General features: G+C 41.0%; 1 protein-coding gene across 18 annotated transcripts in view; it reads left to right on the forward strand.

Annotated features, from left to right (window-relative positions):
* The window catches only part of TSPAN4 (tetraspanin 4), a 462762-nt gene that overhangs the window by 423686 nt on the left and 13344 nt on the right, over nucleotides 1-25732 (forward strand). For all 18 annotated transcript variants that reach the window (XR_010373107.1, XM_064452454.1, XM_064452457.1 and 15 more), the window contains one exon: nucleotides 20167-20268. Coding sequence is in view for 17 of the 18 variants with exons in the window: in XM_064452454.1 (XP_064308524.1) it covers nucleotides 20167-20268 (102 nt within the window). In the remaining variant the exon portion in view is untranslated. The remainder of the gene's footprint in view (nucleotides 1-20166; nucleotides 20269-25732) is intronic.

Here is a 25732-nt window from a genome sequence, read left to right on the forward strand (position 1 = left end):
CTCTACCCTTACAACATCTCTGTAAATAAGAAGAAAACAGAAACGCTTTCGTTTACACTTGTTCTTGAGTTTAGCTTGTATCTTCTTACCCAAGTTTTAGAAGATAATTTTAACAACTTCAAAAACTCTTCTTAAATTGCCCATTAGGGGGTGGGGTGGGGGGAAAACTAACTTTTTCCCTGTCTGATTTTTTTTCTGACAATATGGTCTTTTGTGGCAGAAGGGAGTACGTTTTTCCACCCTCACCCCTTCCTATCTTCTTTCACCACAAGTCATGCTCTGTTAGAGGCCGAATGTTTCTATCAATAAATGATGGATTTGCCAATGGTGATTTAAATTTAAAATTACTTGCAAAAACTTAATGAAGCCTGCAAATCATGACTTAGAATTCAAAGAAACGGTCTCTGACAGTTAAAACTACAGGGCCAAAGTAATTTCAATGGTGGCATTTTTTCTTCGCTATAAATTATGTTTCAGGTCAAAACAGAGGTGGTTCTGTATGCAGCATTGTTATTTTTTTAAAGTAAATAGCAATTTGTCTCTTGCTGCAGTAGCTTTCTCTTATTGGTGTGTAGTGGGGTGGGTGACATGCTCCTGCAGATAAAAATTTGTCTCTGCTGTAACTAGCTGTTGTGAGTGCCAGTCTGCTTCTCATCTCTATTTTCCATTCGTTTGAACAGCACTTTCTAATCCCATTTCCCAATCTTGTGCCCTCGTTACCAGGCTGCTCAGACTGCTTGTCTGCTATGGACAAAAATGATACCCTGAGATTCCCAGCCATTGTATTTCTAAACGGGGTTATATTTTTATAACCGCAAGGTTGTAAAAGGTTTAAACTGTCCATTTTGGCAACCACTTTGCCTGTGTAGGAGACGATGCCTGATGCTGGTCTGCAGTTTCATGAGGAAGAGAACCAGTTTACTTAAAAGTGCATGTGGAGAATTTGAGTTGCTTGGAGCATATCAATTTAGTTAATTAGATTTGTGAAAGATAATGAGAAGCTTCCTGTCCTGAATTCAGAATATTTAATGCAATTTGGAAGCGGTTGTTAATCTATCTAAAACAACCAGAACAACCTGAGTTACCCTATTGATTCTCTCCTGTCTTTCTTTTCCCCAAATCCAAGGAGATAAGAGTAGTCAAAACTATTTCAGCTTCTCCCCCCCAAAAAAGGGGGAAAGGCAGAGAGTACTTCTAATGCTCTAGTAATTGTGTCTAGAGACTTTGTTTAGATTTGGTTATTTTTCTCTGAGCTGCGTGGTAACAGAGTGGTATTCAGCATGTTTCTGAATGCTGTCGATCTCCCATTTGGTGATGGGAGCTACAATTTTACAGAGTTAAACTTAAAAGCTTGCTAATACAGCTAAAAAACAAACAGGAGTGATATGCATTGTTGAGATGTGGCATAAATAGATAATACAAATTCTTTTCCTCTCTGTTAATTTTGTTTGAATTGACCCTGCAAGTGAACCCTTTCTTCATCAAACTTTTGGTGTATGTTTTTCATTACTAAAATTTCCATTTGTTGTTTCAGAAATTGTGGGGGTTTTTAAGCCTTCACATAGTGAAACTGTCATTCACTGAATACCCAGCTTTCACAGTTTTCCACTATTTTTTTTTCTAATTTGTTAAATTACTTCCCCCCCACCCCATGTGTCTGCATAAGCTGTCATGGTGGGAGGAAATTCAGCCCTGACTGATTAGTCTAAGGATTTCTGTTGTCCTGTTTATATTATAGAAAGAAGTGAGTGCAATGGGCTTAGTAATTGAAACTTGTTTCAGTCCTCTCAGTTAAGAGTGCCAGGACTCATTTACTCTATGTATGCTGGGTGTCATTTTTCATCTGCAAAGCTGCTTTATGCGAAACCTGAATATCCATTGCTTTTGATTTGCATGGTTTCAACGCCGTTTCCAAGATTAGATTGTCTGTGGCATATTTATCTATCAACAAATTGTTTGTCTACGTGATGAGACATTCCCTTTTGCAAGATGGGTACTGTTCTTTGTAGCTCAGCCTCCACCTTACAGCACTTGTGTTTCTTGACTGAATGTTTCTCTTACAGACTTCTGTGTGGATTTGGCTGTAAGATCAGTTGTTACCACTTATGTGAGGGTAGCAAAGAAATCATTACTGCTCAGGGGGATCTGTTCACGGGGATGTGGCCTTTGCAGCTTCAGAACAATTGGAATGCAGTCCCTGTCTCAAGACTTTCTGTAGTGCTGTTGTGGTCCTCATCATTTTAGCTGCGCAAATCTTAGTGGTGTTAATGAGCTCTGAAGGACCCTTGTCTATGTTGACAGCAGAGAGCACTCTCATATTTCTCCTTCAGTGAAGCATTTTGCACTTGCATGTTTGTATGTGGTGGTCACATAGCCAGTTTCTCAAAGCCTTTCATCCTTCAGGTACACTCTGACTCCTATGGTATTTACGTTCCAAATTCTGTCTCAGTGATTTTCTGAGTCTTTGCTCCTGTCAGAGTTGTTGCCACCTTGCTCTTTTGACACAACACAGTTTGAGAGTTGTGGCTTTTGGTGTTTTTTTTTTTTCATTGTTAATATGCTGCAGCGTCTCCAGTGACACTGACTGTATCTCACCGTTGTTAGTTCCCTTGATGACTTCCAGATCTTCCAAAATCTGGAGATAGGGACTCTGACAACTGACCTGAGTATTTAACGTATTTATATCCCAAAGCAATACTAGATTGGATCAGGTCTTCTGAAATTACATAGTCAACATGTTTTCTGTGTTAATTAGAATGGTAAGTGGAGCCACTGGCTTTTCTTTTTGCTTTATTTGTCTTCACAGATGTGGTGGCAAGAATTTCAGGAACACTATATCAAGAAGTTTAGCAGTAGGGGAAAAAACCTGATACTGTAGCTTTCTTTTTGGTTTTGGAAAAGGTATCACAGATAAAAAAACTTTATCACAGATAAAGATACTCTAATCATTTTTGATTATTGCATTTTCCAGCATTCAAAACCAAGGAAGGTGAAAGTTGGCATAGCAAAGAGCTCCCCAGCTGTTGTTGTCAGGCTGTGTTGCATAGTCAAGCGGGTCTTGTGAGATCACTGGAGAGCTGGCTTCTGCTGACCACAGAGGTACACAGCTGAGAGGATGTAGTCGCTGCCTCTTGTAAAAGTGGTCATGCATTGTAGGAAAATGAGATTTAAATAGGATTTGATTGGGAAAAAAATCACAGGTGTATCATAAGAAGGAAATGACCTTTAGTGATTATTATAAGTGCCTTTTGATGCTCAGGTGAAGGCACTGTATATCGAGTACTGGTTATTTTGTTAAATTCTGAACTAGTATAAACAGTCTAAATAGCTACAGCATCTCTTAAACAGTCATAACATCAGCCCATGGAGCTATGCAAGAGCTTTACCAGAGCTGAGAAGTTGCCAGCATTCAGTGTATGAAATCATGCAAGATAACATTGGTGGTGAGGCAGAATGACAAATACAACTCTTTCTTCTTACTAAGTTGGGGGAGAAAAGGGGTTGCCTTTTGCTTTTTAATATTTCAAACTTTTAACATAAACCATGAGGCCTCAACATTTTATAATAAAACCTTTTTTAATAGAAGCCAAAATTCTCAACTATAGCTGCTGGATTCAGTAGCTGGAGTATTATACAACCCCCCATATAAGTACTACGTGACTTCCCAAAGTATCCCAAAAGCTGGCAATATTGGTAAAAGTACAAGGTTGCTCCTTTGGATTAGTGACTGGGTGAAGACTAATCCCAGCCTGCAGTTTCCTTAATGCTGTTGGTTTAGTTTGGGATTTTTTTTGTTACCTACAAGTTTTCAAAAAGCATTCTCTTTGACTCTTTGCTATTTAATATTTAGGTTGTGTAGTTTGTCATCCTGGCCAAATAGTGTGTCTTGAATTCCTCTGACAGAATGAAGAAAATGTATTAAAAGAAAGTGATCAATGGTGAATAATGATTAAGAGCAGAACAAGTCTCAAACGGATTTTCATTCTTGCTAAAACTGCCTTTTCCAGCATTTATAAACTTTGTTATGAACTCCTCACAGCCTTTCAGCACCCTGAAAAAGCTTAAGAAGGCACAAAAAAACCCACTTTGCACTTCTGTTTGTATACATTTTATTTTCACTACAGCAACATCTGGGGGCCTCCACTGTGGTTTTTAAGCCTATAGGATCATGTAAAGAAAATTGTGATCCCAGCTCCAAACATCTTTGAATCACGTAGATTTATTGCTATTGATCCAGCTCTATGTATATTAAGTTTTTAAATAAGTAGGAAAGCATGTCACAGTCACATCTGAGGGAATGTGAGTTTTTACTGTGTTTTGGACCGCAAATGGCAGCTAATGTCACTGCAGCTAATCGCCGTGCAATGTTTTCTGAAATGGTTACAGTTTAGGTGGTGGAAGTTTTTCAGATACAAAGTTAATGGGATTCTGAAGAGCAGGGCTGCACACAGGGCCCTTCTCTAAAAGGAAGCTACCGCAAAACTAAAGCACCCATGAGTGTCTGCAGCAAACAGCACAGTGTCTGTGGCTGTAAGTGGCCTTTGCTGCTGCGCTCTGTGTTCAGCACAGCCCTGTCTGTGTAGATTGGCATTCAAGCCAGATGCCCTGACTTTATGAGTATTAACTGGGTATAGACTGGAGATGGACCTGGCGATGGCACACCCTGCCAAGCCAGTGCTGCGATATCTGAGGGAAGTATCTAGGAGGACAGGTAAGGGACAGAGGTGGTGTTACTACTAATGAAATTGAACCAAAAGGACTCAACTGTTTGGACTGACAAAATAATCATGTGGCATTGAATACTGAAAGCTGTACTGAAGATACTTTTTGCTTTTATCTAGGGGTCCTGACTTCATGTCAGAGGAAATAAAATGTGCCCTGCACCAAGGGAGTTAAGGCAGCACAGCTTAGAGCTGCTCACCTGTGACTCCTTAGGCTTGGCCTCGTCTGTGCAGCCATCGTACTGGGTAATGACTGCTTGCAGGCTCCCACACTGCACCATGGGAAGCCAGGTGAAAGGCAGCCTCTAAGATGAATGCTGTGAATGTGCTGCAGGGCAAATGTGCCTGTATGTGGTTGGTGACAGTGGAGCAGCTGGTCTCAGTCAGCTTGGATGACATATTTCTCAGAGGACCCCTGCTCTGTCAGCAGCAGCCCATGGAATACTGGGACCAGCACTTTTGAGAGTTGACATGGGCAAGGAGGTGTGGATTTGGCAGACAGGGAGCTCATTCAGAGACTTGGGCTGTGATCTAGGAGAATTTGTGCCCCAAAATCACCAGTGCCAGTTTAAAAGGAGCAGTGCCTGAGTTTCCAAGATGATATGTGCTAAATAGACTGATATGTTTTATGTCAGCTTTTCTTTCAGGATGGATTTGAAGCAAAGGTCAAGGTGCAGGCCATAAGTGACATAATCTGGCATGAATAACAAAGTCCCTATCCTTGGAAAACCTTGTAGCCTTCTGGAAAGATTTATATATTTTAAGGCCAGATGAAATAGTTAAGGTCATCTATGGTCCACAGCATTTCAATCAGTGTTCTTGTCATCAAACTAATTGCATCTGAATTACAACATTGCAAAATTCTTGAGCCTTGATTTAAAGACATCATTGACTGCACCTCATTCCTCAATAATCTGTTCCAATGATTTTTTTTTCTTCACAGTTAAAATTATGCCTCGTTTCTATCCTGTATTTGTCTAGCTTAAACTTCTAACCGCTAACTCATTATGTCTTTTTCCGGTAGATTAAAGCGCTGTCTACTGTTGAGAATTGCTTCTCTGTGTAGGTAACTGAAGACTGCAATTATGCTGCTTTTTAACCTTATCACTCTATTTAGTTTATCCAAGAGTGTTAGTCATGTGAAGTAAAGCATGCTTCTCAGTGATTGGCTTTTTCATGTAGGTATTCTGTAAAATCTTTTCAAATTTTCAGTAGATTTCTGAAAATGTGTACCAGTTCTGCAGCGTAGAGGTAATGACACCGCTCAACCTTTATACCGCCTATGTTGAATATACCCATGACTCTGTTTCTTTTCTAAGCTGGAAGTGTTGCCCTCAGACCATGTCCATCACCATTTCCTCGGTCCTTCCACAGATTTCCTGCTTTCCAGGATATGGTTTCAAGTCTTGTAGCGTGACCTCTCATCTTTGTCCCTATGTGTTTGTTCTGGTATTTGGCTGGATAAACCATGAGGCTCTGTAGCAAAGCAGGCCAAGTGATATCAGCAGATTACTTAATGCACAGCAAATTTGGGGTGTTATCTACAAAATTTCATTGGCAGTGATTTATATACTTCCTTCCCTAGCAATGAGAAAAATACCAAATAACTTGGGGTCAAGAACCCACTGAAAACCCCACTGAATGAATTCCCTATGTTTAATAATGTTCCTTATTTGTAAATTTTACTTTTTAAAATACATTCGATGTGGCTGCACTGACTTGTCTTTCTCTTACGCTCCCATAAACATTGAACCTGATAGTAAATTTCAAATTTGAGCTCTTTAGAGGTGTCAAAAGCAGTAAGTTTAGATAGGTGGAGAGACACAGAGAAGTGCCCCATGGGGCCAAAGGTCTCAGAGCTAGCTCAACTAGTATTATTAGACACCAGAGAATCCAAGGGGGATGAGAGAGAAAAGACAGTTTCCAGCTTTAAGAGGAGACTTGGGATCAATTCTTCTCTTTGGCAAAAAGTCAATCTCTTAATTAGGAAAGAGGGGCTCATTTTGAAAGGTGGAAGCACAAGTAATAAATACAAAACAAGGCAGAGGCAGCTGAAGGAACGTCCTCAGAGGTGTTCTTGAGACCATTTTCATATGTGGCAGATTTAACCTTTCACTTCGGTTTCTGCTGTTCTCGAAGGGACACCTAACCCTTCTGACAGATAGTGTTTCTGAGTAAACCAGATCATCATTGACAATTGCTCAGTCTGCCTGGATTAGTTCCAGGACCTTGATGCCATTTCTAGGAGGGGTGCCTGCATATGGCAGAAACCTGTTTCAGGTCCTTAGCTCAAACACTACCTTTTTGAAACAGCACCTCTTCTAGAAGGCTTGTATATTGGGTGAAGTCAATCACATGAATGCAGAGTAGGTGTAAACTACAACCAAAATTTAAAAAATAATAAAAAGCAGTGGTTTTGTTCCTGAGAGAAAGCTTTTAAGACTTGAGGTTTTGTGGAAGAGAGAGAAAGGAGAGATGGATTGGCATAGCAGGTTGGTAACAGGATGCAGCCCATACCATGGACTTGTACTGACTATGAGGGGGCAGGTTGAGCTGCAGTTGATTGACAATAAGCTTCAGACGATTTGCACTTTTTAAAAAGCAATTCTGGACACTAGATACATATTTGAACCAAGCTAGTATTACTATCGTTTGATCTCAGGGCAAACCAGAGGTGTTCAGAGATTGTCCAAACTAAACTTTACAAACATGTCAGTGGTGTCTAGGTGACTGGCAGTCAATTAAGTCAAGGTGAAATTACCAGTGGAGATAAGCCTTTTAAGGATCCTGATTAAGATGCAGCTTGTGCTTAGAACTGATTAAAAGTGATTGCCATCTGAAGGAGATCTACTGGTGTGGCCAGCAGTTATTTGATTGAGTCTGGATTATTGTAGACAGTTCTGTATATACTTTTAGATGTGACCTTGTTCAGTGCTTGTGAGGGAAGCTGGCTGAGAGGGACCAATTTCCTTGAAATTTCCTTCATTTCTCCTAAATGGTGGCTGCTTTGGATTTGGAATGGGACTCATCTCTGTCTTGGCATGGGCATCCCCTTTCACTGGGGAGTCTGCTTACCTCTAGTCCAGCTACATGTGGTATGTGATCTTCAAATGTTTACTAGTATGTTGGTTTTTATAGGGTTAGATGAGAGCGGCTCAAATGATAATTTCTATTCGGTCCCTTGCTGCTCACATGAACAGTATGTGCATTTTTTATATTGGCCTTTGTTGACTATTTCTGAGAGTCCTTTCCCTTCATGCAGCACCACCAAGGCACTGAGGAACTAAGACTTCTTGATCTCTTCTGACTTCACTAACTGTTGATGGGGAGTGGGTGGCTACTGAAATCTAGACATACAGGCTGTGTGTCACCATTTACATGAAGATTCAATTACAAAAGAAGTTGGTATGTGCCCTGGGTGGTTTGAAACACTGCATCTGCCACAGAGCGGCGGTGCTGATGCAGTCCTGCACTGCTCACCCTGATGGGATCTGGGAGGGGAGTCAAATCTCTTGCCAATTTACATCTGGGTTTGGCAGCCAGGATGTGCACATATCATGTTCTGGGATATAGGAGGGCGCCCCAAGCAGTAGCAGTTTGAGGTGAACTTTTCTTCAAGGTTTTTGGTTTCTCCTTTCATCCAACTCTGCTGCCATTCTGCTGTTCATTTGGTAAATGCCACTTATGTGAAAAAAAGAAAATATATAATTCTGTTCTGTAATGAAATATTTCAGTCCTCCAGCACCTCAGTCAGTGAAGCTACTGTCGCTTATCTCTGTTTAACATATGGGAAAACAACCATGCTTCCTTCTCCAATCAACCTGTGTGACTTCCAATGAGAAATGCGGCTTTTTTTCTGACATTGCTAGAGGTAGAGAGGGTGTTGGAAACTTGCATTTTGTGCCATATAAGTGTGACTGGTGGTTGTTTATTTGCTTATTTTCTGTTATTATGGAAAGCAATCTCCATGTAGTTTATTCTTTTGCAGTGACTGAGTCCCAAATCATACCATTCATGATAAAATCTGTTTTTGATGAAGTGTGGTGAAGAGCTGCAACTGTTTGTTTCATTAAAAGAAGGGAGGCATTTAATAGCAGTTATTCACTTTTGTTGCTTTTGTTATCTACTAGCTTTCCAAGACATTTTATCTACCAGTTTATAATATCTCAATTGAAAAGCTTACCTGAGGATTAAAAACAGTAATTCCAGTTGCTGATGGTCAGAACTCCCATGGTGTCAGGGACGTTATTTTGGAGAGGGAATGGTTTACAAGCTTGCCTGTGCCCTAATAGAAACATGAGGCACTGGAAACACCATGTGATGATGCCAAGTTGCTAGAAATGTGAGCAACTCCATTGATTTTAGTGGAGCCAGGCAGATTTCTACTAGCTGAAGAACTGGCATTTAGCATAACCTGTGATTCTTGCAAGTACACAAGTCTATGTGATTGGAAGAAAAGATTGTATTTTCAAGGAAGAAAATAATTTTAAAGGAAGAAAATATAAGTAATGAGATAATTACCTTCTCTGGTGTTTAGCCAGGAGGATATTGATATCCTGTCCCATTTTCTTCAAAATAAAGCCAAGCAAGTCTTCCAATGGTCTTGCTGAGTTTCTGTGAAGTAGCCAGATGTTGTTCCAAAGCCCTCTGTCTCTCCCCTGGATCTACAGTTTGTGCTGCCCTCTCTCTCTGGGGTTGCATCCTGCACTTCTCCCGCTTTCAGGCTGAGCAGAGATCACCCCGTGGTAGGCATAAAGCCTGCTGTAGTGAGCGTGTCTTTGCCTGCTGGTCTGTTCCCTCCAAAGACAATGGTAGTTCTCATCACAGCATTATTTATTTAAAATGAGTTCATTTCAGAGTAAGCATATCTTAAGAATAATAAAGCAGGCTATGTGCAAATCTCACTTACCCCTAAGGATTAACATTCCCTGGATCTAGGAAGACATAGCTTCTTCAATCTGTTTCCACAGAATTGCTCTTTCCAGATAAGTTTCTTCAGTCAGAGTAACAGATTTTAACCCTTCAGTGGGCTTGTTTGGTTTGGTTTGGTTTTTAATGGGCCTTTTAGTTCCAGCACAGAGAAGGGTGGCTTATCAGCAGACATTTGTTCATTCCCCTTGTTCTGAGGAATCAGGAAAATCTCTTCCTGAGGACATGATTTAACCAACCCTCTCCCCCACTTGCTGTATAGCTTACCCTCGTTGTTACTAGTTGCTGGTGGAGCCGACAGCACTGTGTTCAGCAGAGCAGCTCTGCCACCAAGAGGTGGCAATGCCAATGCCTGTGATTACTCATGGGGAGCTTGCATGCCTTTCCCACCGCCCCCAGCAAGGTTCAGGTGCCACCAGAGAGGCCTGATCTAGTTAGGGTGTAATTGTTTTAACTTTTGATGGGATGTATTTGCCTTAAGACAGTGGACAATTTCTGTATTTTGGCTTATGTTTTCCTACCAAAGTCATGAATTTAAGAGGAAATGAACTTAAGTTACTTCGATAAATGGATTTGCAGGTAGCCCATACTTAAGTGGTTTGTGGGACTCGTTCATCTTCTCTTACCACAGTGGGAGAGTAGGGTATGGTTTGCCTTTCCTCTCCCTCCTCCTCTGATATTTTAGTAATGCTCTCTTATTTGAAAGCTCTCTCATTCACCTTTAAACTAAGTAAATGAGTATTGTAAATAATTGAAGCAAAGGTTGATCCCGTGGGATGGCTGCAGCAAATGGCTTAGTGGGCAAATGTCCAAGTTCTTCATCTCTGTGAGTAAAATGCTGGCTTCCCCTTTGCCAGCTCACAGCATCTGCAAAGGAGTCTGTGTCCAATGTCACTGTTCTGCCTAATATATAATCACACAATGGTCATTAGTTCCTACAAGGAAAGTGGCTTGTCTCCCTGCTTTGATTTGCCTCTGCACATCCTGAAGCCTTTGTGGCAACTAATTGGATCTCAAGCTCTATTGGCATGTGCATCCCTAGGTGGTTGGGGCTTTTTTGGTCTTTTTTTTGGTCTGTATAGATGGAGATAACAGGTTGTTAGCACATGAAACACAAATGCAACCCACCTTTCATGTCTCTTGGCAAACAAAGGCTCAACAGCATGTATCATGTTAATTAGCATCCTTCCCAATTTAATTATCTGAGGTTATACTGATGGTTGTTGAGGACAACCGAAAGTTATTATCTTTTTTTAAAAAAAAAACAACTCCCTACTACAAAGGGAGTTTCATTCTGGAGAAGAAATGGCAACTTTAGGTCACGATGGCACCCAACTTTGCTGGTGTCACTGCAGTTAGGGACGTTAGTATAATTTTTTCCCAACTAGCTTAATAATCTGAAAGAAAAGCTCATTTATATGTAAACAAAAGGTTCCTCCTGCGGAATCAGCATAAGATGTATCCTGAATGCTGTATAAATAATTAGGTATGCCACAGAAAACATGCACCTTCAGTGTTCACTCACCTGAAATTCCTCCAACATGCTGGTGAGGCTTTTGTCGCTCAAAATGCATAATCCCAAGCAGAATTGACTTAATATCCTCGTAATTAATTTGCAGTGACAGCCTTTTGTGTATGTAATTGCTTTGATTTACCTGCCTGGTTTTATCCTGCTCTTTCCCCATGTTTGCCACAGCATTAAAACTCCTTTGAAACAAGAAGTGGCAAGCCAAGAATCCATGTTTCAAGTTTTTATTCCTAGGTTCACTAGAATGAAACAAGATTTGGGATTTTAAGGAGGTTTAGGACTATATCGTTGAGAAGTGCCCGTGCAGAGGGTACCATACAGGACAGAGAACTGGATGTACGCATCCTCCTAAATAAGCAGTCAGCTGTGCTACAGGCTTTGTTCTGCGTGCATAGCTGCACCTTAATATTTTGAGCCTGTATCTCTGAGCTAGTTATGATGTACTTTATTTAAATAAGCCTGGGGACTTGATGCACAAGTTATTCCGCTGTTGCTGTGCATAAGAACAGATTAGATGGGAGCAGCCTCTCTGGCTACAGAAAAGCATGCTTTCCCCTTATACCAGCAATGATAGGAAGCTAAACATTCACATTATATGGAACACTGATAAAATGCCTGTCTCTCCCTTGGACTTTAAAGGAACCTTTTGGACAAAATCAGGTGCAGTTTGCTGAAAACATTTGAGTTTCCTTTTGCATGAAAAATTTTGAGTTGCAGAGCCTAGTGACTTGTCATACTTGTGAACTCTTGTTTAAAACAAAGCAGTACTAAAGCTGCTTTTGGGATTCATTGGCATTTTAGTAGTATGCATATGTCCTGGTTTCAGCTGGGATAGAGTTAATTTTCTTCGTAGTAGCAAGTATGGGGCTGTGTTTTGGATTTGTGCTGACAACACTGGTGATAATGCGGAGGTGTTTTAGTTGTTGTTAAGTAGTGCTTACACTAGTCAAGGACTTTTTCAGCTCCCCATGCTCTGCTGGGTGCACAAAAAGCCAGGAGGAGACACAGCCAGGACAGCTGACCCAAACTGGCCAAAGGGATATTCCACACCATATGACATCATGCTCAGCATATAGAGCTGGGGGAAGAAGAAGGGAAGGGGGGATGTTTGGAGTGATGACATTTGTCTTCCCAAGTGACCGTTACTCGTGATGGAGCCCTGCTTTCCTGGAGATGGCTGAACACCTGCCTGCCCATGGGAAGTAGGGAATGAATTCCTTGTTTTGCTTTGCTTCCACGTGCAGCTTTTGCTTTACCTGTTAAACTGTCCTTATCTCAACACAGGAGTTTTCTCACTTTTACTCTTCTGATTCTCTCCCCTGTCCCACCGCGGGGTGGGCGGGAGCGAGTGAGCGACTGCATGGGGCTTGTTTGCTGACTGGGGCTAAACCATGACAGAATAGTACAGGAATGTTTCAGTGGCTCCTTTCTTGCAGCCTGAGCTGTCGGCTGCATCAGGTGCTTTGACACCTGCTTTTGAGCGTAAGCAGGTGCTTGTGGGCAGAAGACAGTAACTGAAATGGCAATTAATTGTATGCACAAACCATGGACCCAGGAAAAACTGATTTGAAAAACCCAACCTCTTTGACTTTCTTACTAGCTTTTTTGTTATAAAAACTACTGCAAGTTCTTGGTTCTTGTCAGAGCATATGGTGGGAGGCTCTTTCTCTTATAGTTTCATCAGCTGCCTGCTCTAGGCCAATGCAAGATGTACTTGTCCTTCCTTTTGCTTCCTGATGAACCTCAGTTTTACCCTCTCAGTGCCAGGAGGGTTACTGATCCTCTCAGGTTAGTTACTCCATTCCTTGTCTCAGATTCTGTACCAGGCTTCATGTCCCAGGTTGGTTTTGGTATTCAAATACCTACTCGAAATTATATATTATTAATTTTATGGCCTGAGTGGAGTCACGTTATTTCTGTTTTACAAATAGAGAACTGGAACACAAGAGAAACAGTGACTTTTCAAGACAATATAGAAATCCTATGGCACAGCTGAAAGGTCTCACCTCGGTTGACCCAAGACAGCATGTTTCAGAAATGTTCATTCTTCTTCCCACTCCCATATAATTTCCTACAACCTTCTGTTCCTGTACTCTCCGCTTTTCCTCTGAAGTTACACAGCCAGTGCCAGTGCATCTCTCTTGGCATCAAACACTGGTAGAGCTAATAAGTGTTTCAACTAACTTATTGAAGTTTAGAAGATCCATAAAATGATCCATAAAATGAATACCCCTGACATAGGCTTTTGCAGTCAAACTAGGAAAAGATGATTCACTAAGCAAATCGTTTGTTGTGTCTAAGGAAGCAATTAAAAAACATATTATGTCCTGGAGTTGTTTCACATTTGGTGAGGAAGTGAGGAAGAGGGAATCACACAGAGCTGAGCAAAGCGTCCTGGAGGTGCTGTATAACACTGATGACACTGACAAGACATTAGTATATCCTCTCTTAACTGCCAAGCGTCAGCAAAACTCATGCAATGTCTCTTACTTACTAAAATCTTACAAGATTTCTGTTTATAGGCAGATGGTATAAGGAAGATTTCAGTGGTGAGGAGAGCACATACTGCTCTTAGCTACTTATAGAGAGGCTTGGGGACATCTCATTTAAAACAAGCCTTACCTATTGGTACAATCAATCTCATCTCTTCTTAGCAGGCAAGCGGGCTTCCACAAATGACCTTATAGATTAGTCACTTTCTGTTTACATTCGATTTCCCACTCCCTGCTATTTGTAGAGAATGATTATCAAGGCATTAAATTAAAAGTTTTGCCTGGTGGGAAACTATTGGATATTTTGTCATTTCCTTACAGCCTCTCCTGTTCTGCTGGAGAGGCAGAGACGTGGGGGAAGCAATCACCAGAAAGGTCAGGAATATTTACTTACCTATATTGAAACACTGCTGAGAGGCTTTGTCCAGTTTAGGGGGCTTTTTGGGTGGAATTTTTGTTCATGGTGTGGTAGGGAAGCACTGAGGCTTGAAATTAAAAGTCTCTATTTACCTGCAGGTTAGAGAGCTGGGGGACACTGCTGGCATCCTCTGGCCTTTGCCTAAAGACTTTGCCAGAATCTAAGTGACATCTCACGCTGTCAGCAAGCTGAAAAGGAGTTAATAAGGATCTCCCCAAGAGCCTGCTTTTGGCCTTTATTCTAGAGAGGATTACAGCAAAGCCACCTTCCCTCTGAGTGTGCTGGGACAGTGGAAGGCCTTTGTCTCTTCAGTATTGATAGAGATTCCAGTTAATCAAAGTCTTGCATCATATTAGATGTAAATATTGATAACACCTGTGTTCTGAACAGATACGACTTTCTTGTTTGCCCAAGTTTTGCCCCAAAGTGCTTCCTCCTCCTTATAAACAGCAAAATTACAGGACTGGGCTTCTCAGGGATCAGTACTTGTCTTCTGTTTCATGCCTTAACAGTAAGTAGATAAACTCCAAAGCCTTTCATTTAGACAGGGAGTGAATGATCTGTCAGACCATCCCCAGGAACTGAGAAGGCTACTGCAATATCCCTTCTGTAATACAGAGATGGAACTATTTATGAGCCTTGCTGAGTTTTTGCAGTGCAGAATGTTTATGTAGTGCTTCCAGCATGTCTGTGTCTGTGCTAAGCAGGGGTTTTGTTGTTGCTGCTGTTACACAGTTTTTATCTCAGCTTTAATTATTCCTAGGTTGTCATATTCAAGGTAGTCTGACAGCTCTTGGTCCTCTTGAAGCTTCTAGCTTCTGCAGCTGGGCTTGTCAGCCAGCCAGCCACAATTCTGCTTGGAGGCTCTGGGTTTCCGAAGTGATGAAGGGGCAAAGCTGACAGTAAAACAAGCCTTCATGTAAATTGCTACAGCTTAAGTAGCTGTCCCGTGGGAATACAGATTAAGAAGGAACCACTTTTTTATTTGGCCTGAATTTATATGCAGGCTTAAGTAAAATTTTTTTTAAGGGATGTTTTGTCACAGTTGTAGTTTAGATGAGGCTCAGATAGATCCCTGCCCATTCTCTGTCACTGCATCAGCTGCTTCCAGCCACTTTTTCTGACCTCTGTGGCAGTTTCTCTCTGGTCCTGCTGCATCTCTTGTAGCTTTCTCTTCTCTAGTTCAAATACTGAGTTTCCTTCATTGCCTGAAGCTCTCTGCACATGACTTATCTACCTTAGAATGGTATATAGTTTTTAGAAAGTTTTTTTTAATAGGACAATGAGAGATTTAAGAGCCAAATTAGGGCCTAATGGAAGTCAGTAAGGAAATATTTGTGCTCATTGCAGTGGGAACAGGACCTTACCTTACATAAAGTGCTAGTAATATACATGCCCCACTCTAAGAAGTGGTTGTCTTGCAATCATGGATTGTAGTGGATTAGCACACTAAGCAAAAGGACACATTTAAGTTAGTAGAAACACTGGTGAAATCTGATGGTGCTCATAAGCATGAGCAAGCCTCCAATGTGTCTGAAGCCAGAAGTCATAGGAATCAACACGGGTGGGGTGCCAGCTTGAAGCTTACACCTCTCATCTGTTGACCAATGAATCCCAAGGAGCAAAAGAATTTTTCTCTGCTTCTCTTCCAGACTGATAAAGGGTTCTTACTGCCTAACCTTTCAGAAACTCTTTCTGCTTAGGAGATCTCTGGTATTCCACATGACTGAAAATAGGCATTTAATTTAGGGTAACAATTTGCCTGCTGAGAATTTTTATTATGCTTCATTGTGCTCCTTCACTAGATAGAGGTGTGCTTTGTGAAGGGACTGGCTTGCGTAAGGGAGAACACAGCAGATTCAAATTGCAGAATATTTAATGTAGTACTTACAGTCCCTGTTTTGTGATAGACATTTTGCCTGGCTGAGGACTGGTAGCACGGAAACAAACAAGAGAAGCTGACAGAGCGGTGAATGCTGGGTGGGATCATTTGTCAGGAGATGTGATGAATCACTGTGGTGCAGCATTTCATTTTCAGAAAGATAATTTTCTGAAAAACTCAAATTGAAGGCAGAAGAGACAGCTGGGGGTGTTTTGTGAGTTTTCATTTAAATCAAATATACAATTATAATAAAGACATGTTGAAAAGTTCCTGCTATTCTAAAAATATTTTGAGGAAGAGATAAAATTGTGGTTAGCAAGAAACAGAATGACCTAGGGGAGCATTTGCCAGCTATGCTCCACAAATAGGTGTTGAGTTTTACTTACCCCCTCTGGTCAAAGCCAGTAGGAATCATATGTCTAGAGCTTCAAGCAGTGCTTCAATTAGGAGGAAAAAATATCCACTTTAGAACCTTGTGCACATGTTATTCAAGCAGAGGTCAATGTGCTTTTAATAGGACTGCACGTAGGCTCTGAACTCCTCACAGCCTGAATGAGAGGAGTGGTCTTGTTTAATATCATCTGTGCTCTTCAAAGTCCAAGGCTACTTCTGCATCAAGACTGATTAATTCACGCAGGATAACACACTAATAAAAAAGGCTCTATGTAACCGGCTAGAAACAGGGGAGACACAGACAGTGGGGGAACATGCAGGTACCTCCGCACAGCCCCAAGTGGCAGGAGACCAAAGGCCAATGCCTGCTTCCCCTTTTGCCTGGTGCCAAAGGGCCATAGACTCAGTTGTGCTGTACGAGGTTATTTCTAGTTGATAAAGACGACCTTTTTGGCCCTGGCATAAGCAAACAGGACAGTGTGAATGCTTTAAGGAGTAGCTTTGTGAAAAAGAGGGTTTAAATCAGCTGCTTTTCAGAGAACAGCACTCTTCAGTGCATTTACAGCACACTTGGATAGAAGTTCAGTTAGGAAGTTCAGTAAAGGAGAACTATGTAAAATCCTACATTTACAATCACTCAAATAAATATAAAGCTCTGTGTGTGTGTGCGCGCGCACGTGCACAACTGTGTGAGATTTCCAGATACTTCCCGTGTCAGTGGGCACGAAATAAAAAGCAAAGAAATTCAGAGATACTGGGTCACAGCATGCGTATGCCTCTCTCAAAGTTGCAACCTGTGTAGAGATGAGAGATAAAGAAATGAGACACACACGTGGTGTGGCATTATAAAAAGCTTATATCCTCTTCCAGGCATCTTCTTTTTAAAACAACAAATAATAATGGGTCATACAGAGTGCATGACTTGCAGGACTTGATGTGGACGCTTTTTGAAATAGTGGTGCAAGAACTGGTCACATAGTGCCTGTTTTTCTGAGTAATGCTCTGCTGTTTACTCAGTTTCTGAAATATGGACCTCTGTTGCCAGTTGTGCTCCCATTATAAAGGTCTTGAACTCTTTGTGCAGGGAAAGAAGGTTAATTTTATGAGGAAGAGGACTTGCTTTCATTTTGCCTCAGCAGGTTGCTTGCTAGTGCGTCTTCTCCAGGTAATAGGAAAGGCAGGAATGCTTGGTGAGACAATCTCTTGAGGCCATGTTAAAGCACGCGTGCACTAACAAAACATTGTTCCTGATCGTGAAGTACTTTATCAATGTTGATCGTAAGTCATTAAATTATTATTAAGTTACTACTATTATTCATTTAAACAGGACATGAAGATTGCATTAACAAGGGCAGCCTGTGAGCCCTGGTAAAAGGGATTATCATGCTGAGCCACTGCATTGGTTTGCAAAGCAGAATTTGCGTGAGGAAATGCAAACTTTGCATTTTGCACCCTTTTGGTAGCATGACATTTGTCCTTCAGATAAGCTTCACTGTTTCATTTGACCTTATATCCCTTGTTCCAGATTAGTGGCGATATGAACTGTAGGCTGATGCATAGCTCTCTCACTTTACAGGGCAAATTTTTTCAGGTGTGATAAATTAATATTCCAAATAGATCTTTCTCTTCTGTCTTCAAGGCAAAAGATCTGCTAGCTAGATTTCTGTCCCCACCAGCCCTCAGCTATGCTGTTCCTCTTCACCTTTATCCATCTCTGTAAAAGAATTAGCTTTTCAACAATTAATTGACCTCACTACCTCTGTAGGGCACCAACTAAATTTCAAAGCCTCTCTTAGGCTAGCAACACAACCGTGCCCTTCCATCCTAATTGATGGCTCTGCTCGAGACCACAGCAGGTCCAGCTGAGACACAGGGAGCTGAGGGTAAGTGAAGAGCAGAAAGCCAGTTCAATCTAATTTTTAAATGAATGCTAGGAATCCCCCACACATATAAGTTTGTAATTTATTGCCTGTAATTTTCTCTATTCTCTCTTTCTAATTCCAAATTTAATGATAGCTTTCAGCTTTGGTTTTCTCTTCTAATTAACATACCAGTGACTATGTATAATCTCTACATAAAGTCAAAGCAGCTTACATGATAATTACAGTGGGAGCATAGCACTCACTGTACGAGATAGTCATCCATGAGAAAGTTCTTGCATGATGAAGTGCTGAGATTAAGTTGTATATCTGTCTTGTACTGTCCCAAAGCTATTTTATTAGTGGCTCGGCTTGATGGTGGTAGACTTTTGGGAAGGAAGCAAAAGAACTGGAGAGATCAAGCACAACCCTTTGCACATACAGCAGAAATTTCTTGGACATATTGAACTTTTGAGGTCGTAGTTTTTCATGGAGTCATATTGTTGAGTAACATTTATCCCAAAATAATTATGATGTAGTGGGTTGAAAATTCCTTTTACACTCTGGAAGATGTTTTGCATCCACCTTTTTTTCCAGGAGCAAATGAAGACAATTCTGACTGAACAAAGCAGAAGGAAAATCCAAGTGTATGGTAGAAACAGAATACCTTTGTTCCTTCTTTTAACTCAAAATTAGCATTGGTTGCTTCAGTTTAGACCCTCCTCAGCTGGAATGACTAGTGTCAGAGGGCCAATCACTAGAGAATACACCATGTGTCTCTGTTGTACAATATGGAAGAGAGTATGTATTAGACTGTCCCCATGAAGCAAGTTGTGAATTTAATTCTAGTTTCCTTTTCGAGGGTTGCAGCAGAAAGATCTCAGGGTGGCACTGTATTTTGCAGTCGGATTTAGAGTAGATTGATGGAGAAGAAAACGGGACAGGTCGGCTCACCCTCCTTGCTATACCTCTGATGTTGAACAGATCACTAACAGAGACAACCACCCAGGGGAGAGGGGAATGTACAGGCTTATTTGAGCAGCACTATTCAGTTCTTTTCATTTTCAACAGAAAAATCAGCTTAAACTGTGAATATCTATTTATTATTTACTCCCTTTTTTGTGTTTGCTTGACTCTGTATAATGCATGTATATGGTTAGACTGGGAGAGAGGCACTTGCAATCATTTTGGATACTACCTGGTGGTGACCAGTGGATCCAACAATAGCCTGCTTTACCAGCAGACACTCTCAGCAAGAAAGTACCATCTTCAATTGCAAATGCCTCTGAAGGAGAACTTTGTGCTTTCATTAAATCAACAAAAATGCATTTATTTAAGAGCAGCTCCATTTAGTAACTAAATTCTTAAATCCTGTCTGTCCTGAATTTTGCATGTATCATTCCCTGCAGCTTCAATATAACTACGTCCACCCTGCTGTACGAAGTGGGGTACCGTGGCTGATGTAATGAACACAATTCAGGGCACCAATACAATGTTAATGCTGCTGTTGATCTCCCATGAAGCATGGGTGATGCTGAGGGGTACTTGGTCACAATTAAAGATATTAAGCTAAAAAAGAAATGCTGTGGGTAGATTAATGTTTTCATATATAGGCCTCATTTGCAAAAAATGAGTGACTAAACTGAATCCAGCCTCTGTACAGTACTTTGGTGGTTAAGTGAGAAGGGAAAAGATGCTCTGGAGGTCTCTAATGGAAAACACAAACATTAACTCAGAACAGGAACTCCTCGTGTTCTTTACAAAATGCAGATACCTGTAATAGATAGCAGCTCTACTGGAGAAGGGCTTTAGGAAATGTAGGTTAACTTCTTACACATTTCAGTGTAGGACTGTTGTCCACCATCTCCCTGCTCCACGTGCTTTGATCCTGAAATGTGGTACTCAGCAAATTCTGAGTTTTGTGCTTTTTGCTGTTGGTTTTAGATTGACACGTACGCTCAGCAGGATCTGAAGAAAGGGCTTCATTTGTATGGGACAGATGGAAATATCGGCCTAACTAATGCATGGAGCATCATTCAAACAGATGTAAGTCTGAGCTTTTTTTTTTCCCCCTCCTTCTTACCCTCTGGGCTCTGTCACAGTATGTTCTGGGTGTGAACCTAATTAAACCTCCAAATTCCAAGCCAATCTCTTCCTCCCATGCAGTCAGCACATTAGCAACTAAACTCTCTGCTTTTTGTAACAAATGGTATTTTTTATTTACTTCTCCTTTGACCAGGATAGCTTATTTCTTTTAAAAATCTATATTGTGTTGACGCCTAAATACCATATAGTTCTTTGCTGTGTGGAGAGTGAAGGAGATGGTCGACAGGAAACAAGCAGTACCTTGTCTTTAAAGTCAAAGGGTCAGCTTATGTTGGAATGAAGAGCAATAACATAATTACAAAGAACCATTTTGACCCCGTTTCGCTTCTGTCCTGTCTCCTTTTGTTGCTGTTGTTGGTTTCCAGTAGTGTAGTCAAAATGGAAACTGGCCATGGTGTTTACAACCTCCTCTTAGAGTCAATACACTTTTCCCAGCAGAATTCAATCATCCTTCATCACAGATGGGCTGGGAATACTTTTTGCTATGTTGCCACTGCTGTTGCATCCTTCTGATTCTCTGACAGCACTCTGCCAGTGTTTGTCTCATAAGGACTGGTGAACACTATAGCTGGCTCCCTGCTTTTGTCCTTGTCTGGCTTGCTGAGGAAGCACCATCGCTGACAGTTCAGGTTTATTAGCTCTGTCCTTCTCTCTTCATATTCAGTTCAATCAGTTCTCTTGGGGTGATCTTTCCGATTTGATTTTCTCTGCTTCTTGGATGAGGAAGAGTGCTCCATCTTTTCTTCTGCTTTAAGAAGAAGCACTTGTACTGCCTTGGCTTCACTCAAAAAATCTTGTATACCTTTCTCAAATTCTCCTCCAGAGGCTCTAGCATGGTATAGACAGGGCTTTAGTCTTGCCTGTGATGTCTTAAATAGGCCAAAGATGATAACCTTTCCCAGTCCTTCCAAGGTTCTGTGAACTATTCGAGATGATGGATGGGCTACCTAACACATTCTGATATGATAAACCTGCTCGTTTACCCTTTTCTTCCTCTATTGCCATTTGGGCTGAAATTCTGAATGTCTTTCAGTCTCTTAGTGTCAAGATTCACATATACTCTTCTGTACGGTGCAAGGTAACAGGAGCGGCAGGCTGCTAAGAAAAGGTCTGAGAAATTAAAAATTTGGGGTCACTAACAGAACAAAAGACCTGGTTGTCCAAACTCCATGTGCATCTTGGGGGCTGCGGGAGCTGTCTGTATTGAGTGCAGTAGGGCGCAGCTACAGTGCTGTGTGGGAAACACAAACAGCTCAGGTCCAGCGAACAAGCTAGTAAGATTTCCAGTCCTGCATCCTGAAAACTGCATATGGAAGGTTCTTCCAGTTACCTTTAAAAGGCCTCAGCATCTTGCAATATTGTTAATATTTTTCTCTTCCAATACTGTGATCAAATATGAGAAGGCATCAGTTACTTACAAGAGAAATGCATTTTGTGGTGCTAGCCCAAGAGAAAGCCATGTGAAATATAGATAAAATTTTTAACATCACTGCTTATATCACAGTATTAGAAGTTTTACTCTTACACTAACTTAACTCTGCTTAGTAAAAATGTAGTAAAAATTACTAATATTAAGATGTTTGCAGCAAATATTAATCTGGTTACTGTGATACCCCAAGAACTATTAAAAACATATAGCAAAAGTAGGGGAAAAAACATTATTTGGAGGACTTATGGGATATAAACCCCATGCTTCTGCTCCCCTTTCTGTAAAATAGGTGAACAATATATACTATGTCTAGTTCACCTAGTCTCATTTTTTCAAGGTGTTCACAAGCTGGATTGGATTTAGAAAAGATGTAAAAGAATGAGGAGAATGTTGGAAATTTACATTATGATAAGAAATTTTAAAAGCTTTAAGTAACCAGGAAAACATAAAGTACTGATGTGATTGCAGGCCTTAGAAAGCGAGCAGAAAGGGAAAAGGGTTTTGAAAGAAAAGGGCTCTGTAGTTGATCCAAGAGCTAAAAACTCAAGGTACAGATATCTGATGGCAGGATGCCATTGTACAGCAGGATGGTGGATTCTCTGAAGTCAAGACAGGTTTTTGTCTAAAAGAAATGGTGTTGTTCAGTGACAAGCTTGGGTTTGAGGCAGGACTCAATAGTCTGTGGTCTGTGTAGCGCTACAGATCATGCTCAATTGTCTTAATGTTTCCTTTGGCCTTGAAACCTGTTACAGTTTAAAGAGTGTCTTAAAAGTTTCAGAATGAGACAATGCTAGCTAGCTCTAAAGAGCCTAAAAGATAATAGGAAAGTGCCATCTCACAAGCCGTGTACAGTCATATTACATCACTCTCTTTTCTAACACGGCAACTATGAAATTACTGTGCGCTGTCTTGACAGTACCATAGTGTTAAAGTCTCTGTGCTCCCTGTGCTGGGCACTGAGGATAGAAGCAAAGCACTCCCACAGATCCATTTTTGCTGCTCTGCATAATTGGTTTTCACATGTATCTTTCAAAAGTATTTAGGAATAGACTATTGCAGTGGTGCAGCAAAGGCAATCCCAGCATGGTTAATTATGTAAAACACTTTGCAGTTGAATAGTGCTGTGTAAATGCCAAGTATTATTTTTTGTGTTTGGTAATAATCATTACCCCTTACATCCCTAATCAGTAGAGTATAATCACTGATAGGAGGATTAGGGCAATGCAGGGGACTTTCTGAAAGGTAAGTCCCAACCCAAGCTTGCTGTTTGCATTTTGGCTCCTAACAGACCACTCTCAGAACCCCCCACATTAGAGGTAACCACACTGCAATATAGGATGATGTCTCAGCACTGACTTTTCTAAGGGGGCCAATCGGCATCAGTCATTGGTTGAGCTATGGGCCATGTCTGTATGTGGATGGAAACCGGCAGCCTCAGAAAAAAGCACGGTAAGTAAAAAACATGACAATAACAGAAATCATGAGTCCTTCTCCCTCGTCCTCTCTGCGTTCACACTCCTTTCTTTGCAAAAGTATTTTTCAGAACTTGAGCAGAAGGATGGTACTGTCACTAAAGTAGTAGGCTCAGATGTGAGGGATCTAAGCTCTGGCATAGTTCTTTATTTCTCCTACTATTAGCTTAGATAGAGACCATTCCCACCCTGGGTTCACTATGTATGACTGTGTATGGCAACTTTGCCAGGGGAAAAAAGTTTTTCCAGAAACAGAACCACATTTAGGTGACATTTGATTTCTGTGGGACTGGCTGGTCACAAATTAGAGGGGAGTTTTGACTGGGAATATGCATTCCCAGTGCACACACAGTGACTTGTGAGTGGTGGTTACTGTATTTCTTCTTCAAGTGTGAAAGATCTGAGCACCTTTTGTGGGGAGGCTTTCTTCTCTGAAGCCATTGTGCCTTGAGAAATGCTTTTCTCCTCTTTAGCAAGCATACAATTCCTAAGTAACTGGGAACAAGGAAGAAAACAGGGTCTGTCAGGTCCATCTTTAAGGGGGAAGTTTTGGTCCATGGCTGGTATGTTCAGATTACCGATAAAGGAGTTGGGTTGAGCTGCATACCTGCAATGCATGTTAGAGGAAAAGCACTTTTTGCGGTCATATTAAGGCTCTAGGTCAAGGACCTGTTCAAGTTAGAACATTTTATTGATTTCTTTTTAATACCTTCAGCTAACCAAACTGACAGCCTTTCTCAATAGTGATTCAAATCTTAAAAGGATCAGAAACGCAAGCAGTGGCTTCTGCATGTCGTAACTGAATACTACGAAAGCTTACAAAATTATTTTAAACTTGACTAAAATTCTGATAGTTTAGGATGTAAGTTAGCCTGAACTGCATTACACTCCTTACCAACCAGGACTGTTTAAAGATACAGGTGGAGATCATGAGGAAATGAGAAATAGGCATTAATTATTAAAATGTTGCTTCATCCCCAACATCTTTGTGATCAATATTTGAACACTTCTCCTTTTAACTAAGCAGGCAGTAATTTGAGAGCCATGAAGAAGATGCATTAGCTTCACTAAAGTGAGCAAATTCAGCTCACTTTTACTGCTGTGTAAAGCCTTTCATGTCTATTTAGGCCACTGTAACTGAGAACAAAATTTGACCCATCTCCCTCTACCCCAGTCATTGATTCTGTTAGATCAAACCATACTTCAGGATTACTGCTGAAGTAATCCAAACCACCCATTAAACATGATTTTAGAATAAAACTACCTTATCCACCACTTTTTATAGTGATGGAGGAAAAAGGCGTATAAAAGGCACCGTACCCTGTCCCTAGTTCTCTTGTCACATTCACAAGACCAGAAAACGAGGACTTGCTAGAACTGTCTGCAATGAGGATTGGGTGTCTGCTTATTGTCATGAACCCTATCCCAGCCTGGATGATTTTGCAGGAATTTGGCACAGAAAATAAGACCTACTTAGCATTCCATACTGGGATTGCGTGTAAAATACATAGAAGAATCCAAGTCCTTAACATTTCTATTGCACTAAGATAGAAACTTTTGTGTTTAACATTAATTACCAGCCCTGGATACCCCCCACTAGAGCAGCAATTACTTGTTAATACAAAAAATTAAGCTATTTGCAGGCAGTGGTGCTTTCCATAAATACAGCACAGAGACCTCGTGCTGTTCCGTGTTGCTTGGCTGGGAAAAGCATTCCTCAGCAGCACGACCTTCGACTGCATTGCTGTGTTGAGCAGCCCCTGTGTGTCCTGAGCTCTTGGGAACTGACGAGCTGCTTCAGAACCCCATGGGTAATCAATAGGGGAGTGAGTTATATCTCTCTAACAAAGGAGGGAAAAAATGTATTTTGACATCTCAGGAGACAGAGCCTGCCACATGAAACGTGTGAAACAAACAGCAGCGTATTGTCAGTATTTCTGGAAATGTTCAGCAGCAGGAGCTGAGATACTCAGAGGCATTTGACAAGCTTTTGGTTGTTTTAGCCAAACACTGTACAAGTGCCCCCAGAACTAATACCTGATTGTCACCTGATGCCGTAAGTACCCACATTTGTTCATGTGGGCAGGCACAATTGCATCTAATCATGCACGCTCCTTCACAGCTGCAAGCCCTAGAATCGAGTGACCTGAGGTGTCCAAGTCAAGGTGTCCTAAAGTTACTGGTTTCAAGACAGTAGCTGACATTTTTAAGAGGTTACATCCTTTTAAACAGTGTTAGTCTGGGTACCCCAAAATAAACACTATTAGTTTGTAATAGTTTCTAAAAAATGTAAGTGTATTGTTCCAGGTTGAAACTAGGAACAGAACTAAATCAATTAGGCAACCTTGTCTAATTTTATCACTTAACTACTGAAGGAAGGCAGGACTGTAAATGTGACCAGAAAATGAATGTGGTTGTAGCAAGAATCAAGTCTGTGATTGCTTCATGATAGTCAGGCAGTTTAACATTCTGGCATTGGCAGAACATCAGCCTTTGTGGAAGA

Source organism: Phalacrocorax carbo, chromosome 5, assembly GCF_963921805.1.
Source record: "Phalacrocorax carbo chromosome 5, bPhaCar2.1, whole genome shotgun sequence".
In the NCBI taxonomy this organism is placed as follows: Eukaryota; Metazoa; Chordata; class Aves; order Suliformes; family Phalacrocoracidae; genus Phalacrocorax; species Phalacrocorax carbo.